Consider the following 11486-nt stretch of genomic DNA (forward strand, 5'->3'; position numbering starts at 1 on the left):
GGAGGTGTTGAGCAAGACAGTATCAAAGAGGAAAATCCTACTGAGGTATCTGTTTCATGAGGGGTCCAAAAATAAATGACCATTCTTTCTAAAGAGCAGTCTGGGAGTTCTAGTTTCTGGTTGAAGGTGGGGGAGCTTCTCTATATGCTTGCAGAGAATAACAGCTTTTCTTTCTCAGTAAAGGCTCAAAATGTCCAGCCTTTCTCAGGGAATCTAGCCCCCAACTTTAAATGCCCCCTATTTGCCACTCTGTATGTGATGGAAGTGATTTAAGAAAGCAAAATTAATTTTTCCGTTTCATCTGCTTACTCTTGGAGGCTGGAGATCTGAGTATGCCAGAGTTCCTCATTCCCAGACATGGAGACTCGAGTGTGGCCCCCAGACAGAAGGGTTCAGCGGGCCTGCGCCAGTGCTTGCACAGTAGTGTGTTAATGAGTGTTAAACTGACATCACAAATAACAGCGTTCTCAATTTTTTAAATTACAACTCTGTAACAAGTCATGCTGTTAAAACATACAAGAAATACCAGTTAAGCCTTCAAGCAGATAACACAGCCTGTACAGATCACTGTTATCCCAAAGTGCATAACAAATCATTTTCTTTGAAATGAGTCAAGAATTAGCAGGTAGTTCAATTATTTGAACACTATGATAAGTAGGAATAACAAATCCAAGTATTAAATACCAATTACTACCTTATGAGCTACAAAGCTCGGCATTACAACATGCCCCTCAATAGCAAACCCAGGGAGTGTGGGGGTTTGGCAGAAAACACAGACCTGTAAACAGTACACATCTGTGCATTAAAGACATGGTGTCACTTTCCAACTGGCACTTTCAAATGCTCATCACATATATTATGAGAAAAACCAGACCTAAATATTTGTCCCAAGGACACTGAAACAATGTTGGGAATGAAGCTGCTTTCAAGCCAACAGTTGGAAATAAGTGATTTGAAGCTTCTGCTGTGTCCCCTTAAAAGAGGTTAATGGGTCATTCTGACAGCCTGCTGGCCAAGGATGTCAGCTTATATTTATATTCTTAACTCCAGAAACAGCAGAAAATCAATCAGGCCCTCCTTGACTGGCTTCAGGGACTAGAAGAAACTGCCACATAATGTCCTACATGTGTCAGTCAAAGCCCAATTGAGAGCACTTGTGAACGTCATGCTCTGATGGTACTTTGCGACAGAGAAAGTTTACTCCTCCTCGGGTCACAATTCAGTCTTCATCCTTGGTGGGAATTAAATACAGTGTTCAAGCCAGCTGGGTTGTCCTCTCTTAACCTCATCTAAACCAACACGTGGAGAACTCAATGCTAGTAGGAGATTCTCATGTTCTGAAGTGACTGAAGTTCCTTGATGGGCAAAGTAATATTTTATACAAGTACTTCTATATACAAGAGATGTTAAAAAGACAGTCTCTAAAGCACTTTGGGATTTCCCCCCAATGAAAGGCACCAAATAAATGCAAGTCATTACCAAAATGTGAAGTCACGTTTCTAGCTTTCACATCTGCAAAGAGTAACCACTAGGGTAATCTCTCTTTTGGTGTTTAACAAGTGCTTGTTTAGAAAACAACTCATGAGAGTGACTGAGTTATTCTGTCTTGTTTCTACCTTTTACAAGCTTTATAGTGACCATGGATACCATGCACAGTAACCCAACACCATCAGTCTTGGCAAACTGAGCAGTCTTCATAAGTTTATACTATCACCTGCCCTCAGTGCAGCTGGAGATGATTTTGTGAACCCCCTGCCATCCATCCAGTGCTAGAAACATCAGCAATGCCAAATATAAATGATGAAAAATAACCTTGCTTGTCGACTTGGTGGCAAGTTCCTCCCAAGTCATCTCATCTTTCCTGATGCTTTGGAGAAACAGATGTAGAGAGTAGACCATCAGGCACCAGGAGGTGGCTGTTTCCCTGCCCGCTGAACCTCCAGTCTATTGGAATAATTTAAACGGGGATTCAAGGGCATAACTAACTAGAGCATTCGCCCAACAAATCACCTGCTCGGTAAGTAGCATAGCAACTACAAGTACACAAAGCCTTCCGACAAGATCCTCATCACCCACAGAAGTACATATTATCCCCAGCCAACTAAGACAGAAAATGGACCTCTTAAGGAAAGGCCCACACCTTAGATAAAAAGCCTGCTGTACTCCATGCTTAGACGCCCGCAATCTCCAGCTTTTTCAAAGATTGCACAATAACAAAACCAACTGGAGAGCCATCTGATTACCTAGATGATAATGGAGAACTATCTTACAATGGAGCCCAATTTCCTCTTCACAATGTTACATGCTAGTTAACCAAAGACAGGGAAAGGCATTTTTTTGAGAAGGAAACTGTTGTCAACCTTCAACACAAGTTTAGACTTTTAAAGGTCTTTTTCAATAGCATCAAACTTCTCAATAAGTTTACAATTAATATAACATTTTATGAATCAGTGGTTTTTATTTTACAACTCTTTCCTTCTGGCCCCGATTCACCTTCCCCCAACAAAAGGCAGTTGAAATAGAAATGAAAACTGTAATATCTCCATCCTGAGCAAGCCCTGCACTGCCGTTTGGCATGTCTGTATTTTGAGAACCCCTTCCACACCATCAGAGTTCCATGTCAAATCAGGAATTCCTAGGAAACTCAAACATCATATATACTATATACTACAGCACTACATACTATATCCTAGAAGCAAAATTTTCTAAGTAAATTCTGCTTGGAAATAAAAGGGCTCTTATTTTATAAGCTTTCAGAGCAGACAACAATTCTAAGCTACTGCCCTTGCTAGGAACCCAACAATGTTGGCCTCAGGGAGACAATACAACAGTAAACCTCTTTTTAATAGAGAAAGACAACAATGACCTTATTTCTAAACACCTTTAAAAAATATTTTTAAAAAAACATGCTAATATCTAAGACACAGCAAAGTTTGTCAAGTGACTTAGATCAGGAACTTCAGCCATGGTCACCCTATGAAAGACATAAGCCTGACCTGAAACAAAGTTAGCAGCCTACACTAACTTCTTCAAGCAGCCTGTACTTTGGCCTATGTTTAGCTGAAGCTCCTGTCCCTACATCTTTCTTAGGGTTAAAAAAAAAACAAACAAAAAAAAAAAAAAAACACAAAAACCGTCGCTCTTCACTACATGTTTAACTGAGTCAACATTCTCTAAAGAGCAACATTTACAAGATGAACATCAGAATACATCGTTCTAAAGGTGGCCGGTGCATCCATGCAAACCACGGAGCTACAGATCATTTACAGAGACTTACAGACTTGCAATTGTCATGTGGGCTCAACTTCACACTCTGTTTTTGGTATTAAAACTAAGTGAAAGCAGTGTATAAAGAACTGAGATTTTGTTTTCATAAGTATGTGAGTAAAATCTCATCCCATTGATTGTTCCCACTAGACAAACATGTATTTGGGGGAGGGGGAGGTCTTTGTACAGAACTCACATAACTCCAGAAACAGGAGCACAAACAACTCACAGACAGTACTGGACCACGAGCACTAGAATAGAGTACACAATGAACAGAAAAATTAGCATTCTAGGTACTCATCAGGCAGAAAGGTGAAGGTTATATGCCCATGATGCAAAGACCTGTGAGTGTCATTTTGTTGAAAGGTACAAAGGCATGGTGTCTTGCACACCACCCTCTAAATATGATTCTAAATACTGCAGAAGCAACCTGGCGCGCACAGCCCATGCATCGCTCTCCTTTGGGGCTGGGCGTACTCCTGCCATAACCCTAAGGTGCCAAGACTGTGCCAGAGGCACGTGAGGCAGCTCGATAATATGCATCTGAGGATGACAAGTCCTCCTGACTAATGTAGGGAATCATTTAAACTTAGTTCACTTGGTGAGCTCCTGCTCATGTTTGTCAGACTTGCCATGAGAGATTTAACTTTATGGGCATAATAGTCCCTTAAATTGACAGAAGGGACCTCCTTCATCCCATCTCCAAAGTCACAGCTACGCATGGCACTCTCGAGTTGCTTTTGGCGCCGATAAAAGTGGGAGAACTTATTGAAGATCAAGGTAATGGGTAGTACCACCACCAGGATACCTGCCAGAATGCAGGCAGAGGCAGTCAGCTTCCCTGCAGTGGTCCCTGGGACCACATCTCCATACCCCACAGTGGTCATACTGACAGTAGCCCACCACCAGCAAGCAGGGATGGTTGCCAGGCCCTCGTTCTCTTCCTTTTCGATGGTGTAGGCCACTACAGAGAAGATGGAAATGCCCACAGAGAGGTAGAGTAAGAGTAGCCCTACTTCTTTGTAGCTGTATTTCAAGGTGGCCCCTAGGGAGCGGAGACCAGTGGAGTGTCTGGCTAGTTTCAAGATACGGAAAATTCGCATCAGCCTCAGGACCTGGGCCACCCTGCCCAAGTTGGCCAAAGTAGGTGTGCTCTCCACCACCAAGTTCACCACAAGGGTGATGTAAAAGGGGACAATGGACATAAGGTCAATAAAGTTAAGGGCATTCTTGAAAAACTTGAGGAAGTCAGGGGCCACAGCAAACCTGGCCACCAATTCAAATGTGAACCAGGCAATGCCAAAGTGCTCTACAATTTCAAATCGAGGGTCCTCACCATGATTGCCCTGGCTGTCAGGGATTTGGAAATCTGGCAGGCTATTGAGGCACATGGTGATGATGGACCCCAAAACTACCAGGATGGACAGGACGCTGAAGACCCTGCTCAGGACTGAGTAGCCCGGGTTGTCCAGTGCCAACCACAGCTGCCTGCGGAAGTTGCCCAGGGGCTGGCCATCAAACTTGGATGCATCGTTGTAGAAGGCTAGTATTTCATCAAAGGAGGACGTGGTGCTCTCCTGATCGCTCTGTTCGTCCCACTTCTCCTGTTCAGGCTCCACTTTGCGGCCATGGTAGCTGTAGCTGCAGCAAGAGTCGATGAAGAACTCATTGATGCCCCAGTACTCTATCTCCTGGCTGAAGGAGAAGACACACAGCTCAGCCATGACATGTAGCTTGCCGGTGTGGTAGAAATGCAGCACATATGGGAAGAGCTCAGGGTTGCGGTCAAAGTAGAACTCACGTTGGACATCGTCATAGTCATCGCAGAGCTCCAGAATGGCCTCGCGCGAGTGGCAGAGCAGCAGGCGGCCCAAACGTGTCTCAGGGAAGCGCAGCAGCGTATGCGAACGCAGCCGCCTCTTGAAGCCACCTACGTTGATGCGGATCTCTCCATCCTCGACGTTGGCCTCCGACAAGTCCCACAGGCTCTGGCCGGTCATGTTGGAGACGGCCAGCCGCCCTGGCCGCGCGGGGGCGCTACACCTGGAAGCGAAGGAAACCGTGTTAATGAGCGCGGACGCTAAGGGCCAGGAGCTCTCCGCTCTTTTTCCCCACCTCTTTCTGAGGGCCCAGTTCTCTCCAGACCGGGTCTCTGGTTGCTGAAGGGCACTAGGATGGGAAGTGGGGCGGATCTGTAGGGTTTTGTCCCCACCCAAGTAAGGCTTGTGGAGTGGGTATGTTTTCATTAGCATAGCCGCGCCTCCACCTCTACGCCTGAGATCCTGTGGGCAGCTTTAGGCTTGCGGGGGTCGAGGCTCAGAGACCCGAGGGGCCTGTGAGCTGACCTTGCCGGTGGGCGAGCCCAGAAGACGCCCCCGCCCGCTAGCCGCAGACAGGCGAGACTGGAGCTGGGATGCGCACCCGCAAGGCTGGGCCAAGCTGGGGGGCGCGTGGCTTTGGGAGGGGGCGGGGAAATTCGCCGCTAGAGTACGTAAACCGGCCTATAGGAAAGAGGGGTCGTGCTGTAGTCCCCTTCGTCCAGCCCCCAGAACTGAAGCCCCTTGGCCCCCACCCCTCCACCCCTGCCTCTCCCCGGGCCTCCCCGCCTGTCTGGCGCCTTGCCCTACAGCCGCGTGCACCGCGCCTCACCCAGTAGAGCTGCTCCAGCGAGCCCTGCGCGTTCGGGAAGCGCTTACCTGAGAGCACCGGGACCCGCGGCCAAGGCCGGCGGGAAACTTCCCCGACCTGCTGGCGAGCATCGCGGCAGCTGCCGCTGCCGGCTGGCTGTGCGTGTGCGCGCGGGTGCGAGTGTGTGTGCGCCTGTGTGTGTGCCCGGCGGGCCCGCGGGCGGGGTCCGCAGAGCGTCTCCTCTCCTCCAGTCTCCGGCGGAGATCCCGCTGCCGCCGCCCGCAGTTGCGGGAGACTCACAGGTGGCTGCGTGGACCCGCCTAGCCGCAGAGCCCCCTTCTCTCGATCCGCGTGCCTCTCAGCCCCGGAGAGAGACAACAGTCCGCGCCGCAGGCGCCCTCGGGAACCACAGCCAGAGCTGAGCGAGTGCTTCTCGGCAGGGGCCCTTGCGCTGGGGCTCGGAGCGCTGGTGCTGAACGGACAGCTCCAAGCGCCCCAATCCCGGGTGCGATCACCGCCCAAGACTGGGGAGATGCCGCTGGCTCTGCTTCTCGGCTCTCCTCCAGAGAGTCAGGGCAACCCCTTTGCGCCCCCTTCTCGACACCTTTCCCAACCCCCCACCCATCCGCTGGTAACAGCTTATTGCCACCCTACCTCCTCCCTGGGTGCAGGCAGGGGACTGCCTACGGTGACCTTTCTCCCAGGAGCTGTGCTGGAGAGGGAGGGGTGGCTTGCGTGATTCCCAGGAAATTACAGGAAGGGAGGAACTCCGTTTCCCCTTTTAGGGACCTAATAGAAAGTTTCCTGAATATCGGGGGCTTTTTGGAGCAGAAGAGGAAAGGGGGCAAGTAAGCCTGAGGTCCTGCTCCCCTTAGCTTCCAAGGGGCAGGACCACGGCCACCACCAACGTGGGAGGGAGTTGCAGAGTTCTGTTTGGTCATGCTGTGTAGTGCGGTTTATATACAGATCGAGGTGCAGATTTTAGAGGAGTACAGGGGGCTGTTTGTATATAGTCCGAGGGCAGTAGTAATTTTCAGTGTCGTGTGTGCAATGTTGATAAAAAATGGAATCTGAAGGGTGGGGAGGTGTGTGCATCTCAGAACAGGGAAACTTAAGGCGTATCAGTGTACAGTACCTTATTTGGTGGACTGTGGTAGGCTCCCTGTGTTCAATAGGATGCGAATGGTGTGTGTGCGCACACAATAAGTATTGAGTGTGTGTGGATCCAGTACAGAGGTGTTTGGTACCTGTTTCCCCTTTCTCCAGAGATCTGTAGCCCAGATAGGACCACTTGATCTACTAGGATTGTTCCTTACCTAACACATTGTCTATTGAGCCTGAGCTGAAAAATGGACCCATAGTCCCTGGGATTTGGGAGGGAAGTGCACCCACCACCCCCAGCTCTCAGGCTTTTTATACGGCCCTCATTTACAAAGGTGAGCACATGATGGGGACTTAGCACAGAGCTAGTAGGCTATAGGTCTCTGGAGCTAATAGGCTATAGGTCTCTGTCAGAAGTCCTGTGGATGCCCTTGTGGTGTGTCTCTGGCAGCCACCACAACCACAATAGGAAGAACATCCTTTCTGTAACAGGACGCTGGCAATGCCAGCTGGACCAGTGCTTTCTGGAGCACCGGTGTTTTGAGGTTCCTTAGAGGGTCTGGGGACTCCTGTCTCTGGCTTCATGTGGGGCTCTTGGATCCAGTCCTGGCCACACTTAAATGATGCATCCCTGTGCCAGCCACATGCCTCTGGAAATGTGTGGGCATGTGCACAGGTGTGTTGCCTGCTGAGAAGGCTGCATACCCAGATCCCTGCAGGCCTCAGCAAATGGGCACATGTGGGAAGAGAGAATACCTTGGTAAGGGTCACAGGATCTCCCAGTATCTTGTATCTTATGCTTTTGAAGAGGGATGTCTGTGAGAGAGGGGGGAGGAGGGAGGACAGGTGAAAAGATCCTGCATTTGTTATCTTTGCCTGTGTTTCTTCAGAGGTCTGTGTTTTAGAGCAGACTGACCTCATCCCCTCTTGAGGTTGGCCAGATCTAGCATTTCAAGTCTGCGATGCTCCCCATACTAATGTAGGTTGCAGCCTGTAGGTCCCTGAGCCTCATTTCTCCCATGGGAGTGCTGCTGAGAGTGCACCAGCCCTTGCCAGAGGCAGGTAAGGGAGGTGTGTGTGTGTTTAGGTGCCTGCATAATCACTGCTCCTCTTTGAATCCCCCCCACACACATCTTGTGTGGGGGAAAGGAGGAGGAGGTTGCTGGCCGTGAGGTCTCCCTGCTGCATATGTCCATTGCAACAGCTCTGATGGGGCAAACTTTATGGGTGCTGTTTCTCTCTAGGCCTTTACAGCATCCTTTCACTATGGGCTTCCTGGCCTCTGGCCACCCCAAAACCTGTAGCCCCTTCTCCTTTGCCACCAGTTGGCCACCATTCGACTCGGCCACTCCCATTCCCTCTGCCTCACTCCTGACTCTTCTGACAGTTCAATGCATAAGTCACCTCCTGCTGCGTTTGGAGGGTCCTCCTGCCCCCAAAATGCTTGGGTTTATCACTCTGGGGTTTTCCTCCCTTCCCTGCTTTACGTATCTGCCTGCCTCCTTCTGTTCCTGTCTGTTTTTGTTCTTGCTCACTCCTTTTTCCTTCGTGGTTGTGGGAGATTTCGCCTGTGGAGAAAGCTCTCTTCGCCTTCTGTTTCTCTCTTTTTTTTTCTCCCACTCACAGCCACCTCACAAGCAGACCATCAGGACTCTGCCGCGGGCTTTGGGACCTTCACCCCTCACAACCTCCCTAATAGGGGCTACTTCATGCTCCTCTCAGCTCTGCTCCCTGTGCTTGCCTGTCCCCCTCCACCTCCCTCCTTTTTAATCATCCTCCCTTTCTCTTTTCTCTCTCTCTCTCTCCCTCCCTCATCCCCCTTCCACAGCTGACAGAGCTGTGCCAACATGCCACTCAGGAGCCCAGCATCTGTGCCCGCCCTTTGTTAGCTTTGCCTGAGAGACTGGGGTTAAAGACAAGCCCCCATGCCTGCCTTTCCTTGAACAGAAAAGGGGATTTGAAAGCTGCAAAGAGAAGCTTGAGTTTGGGGCACATCGGTTATTTCTTGGAAAGGCTGAGGCAGAAGCTCTGTGGGTCTGACAGATGCCTTTGCAGAGGGTTAAGTGCATGTGACAGGCAGAGCCACTTGTTTATTTCCCAGTCACTGTGGTGAAGAGAAATGGAGCCATCTCCCTCCTCCTGTACCAGGGAAGCTGCCTGTGTTTATGGTTTATTTAGAGGTCTGAGCCCTGATCTTAAAATATAGCTGCCTGCTCTTGTCAAGGCCTGCCCTGGGGAGGGAGATCCTGGAGGGGTGGAAGGTGGGGGAAGAAGCACCCTGAGAAGGGGGCCAAAGGAACCCCACACAGTTATCCCTGTCTCCTCTGCCAACGCTGATCTTGGCTAAGCCCACACATCTCAGAGTCAGCTTTTTTCCTCTGACATGTGAGGGGGCTGCATGGTGGCTTGGCGGAGGGCACCAGGCTGCCTGACCTACATTCCTCAGCCTGGAGCTGTGCACTGGCCTTCCCCCGAGAGTGAGCACAGGAGTACCTGCTACCTGGGTGGAGTGGACTCCACCTGCTCCCCGCCAGTTACCCACCCCATCACAGCCAGTGTATCTCTTACCAGTGCAAATCAGGATACATCATTCCTTCCTGAAAACCTTCATGGGGCTCCCTACCTCCTGAAAATGAAAACCACTTTCTTATCATAGTTACAAGACCGATCCTGATGCTCCTCTGCCCAGCTTGCAGATTGCATCCCATTGGTCTCTTCTCCATTGATTATACTTCAGCCACATGCCCCTGACTTACCCGACAGGGCCTTTGCACCTACTGTTCTTGCTGCTAGTCATGGCAGCTCCACACAGCAGGCTCCTTCTTATCATTCAGGTCTCAGAGTAACTACCTTCTCCTCAGAGGAGCCTGACTACCCAGTCTCAACTGGATCTTTCAGTCAGTGTCTATCATTTCTTTCACATTTATATAAAATAGCTATTGAATTTGTAATTGATTGATGACTGGGTGAAGCGCCAACTCCTAATTTATTCTGTCAGCCAGAGTCTTGGTTCTGCCTCTAAATCAGCCAGACCTGAAGAAGGCAGCTGGAGGAGAGGGGGTGCTGTGCTTAAGACTGTGGCTTGGACCCCTGAGGCTTCAGGTGGTTCTCCTGAGCAATTGATTAGCCTAAGGAATCCATCCCATGCTGTGCATTAAAATCTCTTGATTAACTTTTAAAATTAGTGCCCTTGGCATAGGTGATTTGGTGATGGGAAACCCACGGGGATTACAACTGAGAAAGGCACAAAATGATGTTAAAAATAAACTTATATTATATATATATATATATATATATATATATGTATGTATGTATGTATATATATATATATATGTATGTATGTATGTATATATATATATATATAGAGAGAGAGAGAGAGAGAGAGCCCTTGCTGCCTTGGGCCTTACCTCAGACCAGTTAAACAGAACCTCTAGTGTAGGGTCTGGAGCACCAGTATTTTCTTAAAGCCTCCTACGTAACTGCAGTGTAGCAAGAAGGTTGAATCTCAGCAGCCAGTCCTTGGGAGCAGAGATGCAGGGCTGCTTTAGTGCAGGCCAGCTATCAGCACCAAGGTCAGGGCTGTTTCCTAGCTCAGTAAAAATTGTTATAGAGCACCCAAAATCTGTTCCAGGACAGGGGGAGAGGTACACCCCTGTAGCCCCAAAATCCTGCCTGCTCAAGTGGGTTCTGCCATCCGCCGCAACAAGACAAAACATATAAAACTTTAATGAACAGGGACTTTAATACAGTGAATATACAATATAGAACACAAAGAATATAATTTCTAAATCAAACACCTGAAGTTTCCCATCCCCTCCTGGGCAAAAGTCAACCCAAAGCAAGGCCTGAAAGCTGCCACAAGACTAAAGCACCTTCTGGCCGGGACCCATGGAAAAGGGTCAGAAATGGCCAGACGAATCTGGGAGCAAAAGAGCAAAATCAAAATCAATATAAACACTGCCATAGTCACTTCCCTACAGGTATCTCACCCACATCTGCCTTAGCCAGTCCAGAGTCAGGAAACAAGCCCAGTTTCTTCATCACATGCTTGCTGTTCCATGTGGCTTCCTCAGGTCTCCTTCTGGCTCTCCATCCAGCCTCCTTCTCTTCTTTTTTCTTCTCCTTTTTCTCTGTTCAGCTCCACCCTCCTGCCCCTGGGTGTGGCAGGGAACCTGGAACTTCCCTTTTTCCTGGCGACCCCCCTGTTACAATACCACCCTGCCCCAACTCCTGTTTGGGGCACTTCCTGCCCAGCCTGACACACCATGAAGTCTCCATGCCCTCTCACCACCTCCCCTCAGTTTCCTACTCCCAACGGTCTTCTCTCAATATGCACCTCTCAGCATCATTTTCTTTGGGGACAACTTGTAGCTAGGAATAGTGTCAGTTTCCTCACCTCAGTGGGAGGGAATCTGCTCTTGTGCCTTGGTGATGCTGCTGGTGATGCCGGGGATAAGGGCGAGGGAGCTAACAGGTGTGCCAAGGTGGAT

The 11486-nt window shown here is 49.3% G+C and overlaps 1 protein-coding gene across 1 annotated transcript; it reads right to left on the reverse strand.

Annotated features, from left to right (window-relative positions):
• Nucleotides 1–438: 438 nt before the first annotated feature.
• Nucleotides 439–6119, reverse strand: KCNS2 (potassium voltage-gated channel, modifier subfamily S, member 2). The gene is made up of 2 exons (XM_004679701.2): nucleotides 5964–6119; nucleotides 439–5310 (listed from the first exon to the last, which is right to left on the reverse strand). The coding sequence occupies exon 2, from the start codon at nucleotides 5265–5267 to the stop codon at nucleotides 3834–3836; it is 1434 nt and encodes a 477-aa protein (XP_004679758.1). The 5' UTR covers nucleotides 5268–5310; nucleotides 5964–6119; the 3' UTR covers nucleotides 439–3833.
• Between the last annotated feature and the right edge of the window lie 5367 nt (nucleotides 6120–11486).

Source organism: Condylura cristata, unplaced genomic scaffold, assembly GCF_000260355.1.
Source record: "Condylura cristata isolate star-nosed mole 26May11 unplaced genomic scaffold, ConCri1.0 scaffold00009, whole genome shotgun sequence".
In the NCBI taxonomy this organism is placed as follows: domain Eukaryota; kingdom Metazoa; phylum Chordata; class Mammalia; order Eulipotyphla; family Talpidae; genus Condylura; species Condylura cristata.

Excerpts from the sequence above, each read along its gene's own strand:
- KCNS2 (XM_004679701.2), bottom strand. The coding sequence starts at position 5,267 with ATGACCGGCCAGAGCCTGTGGGACTTGTCGGAGGCCAACGTCGAGGAT.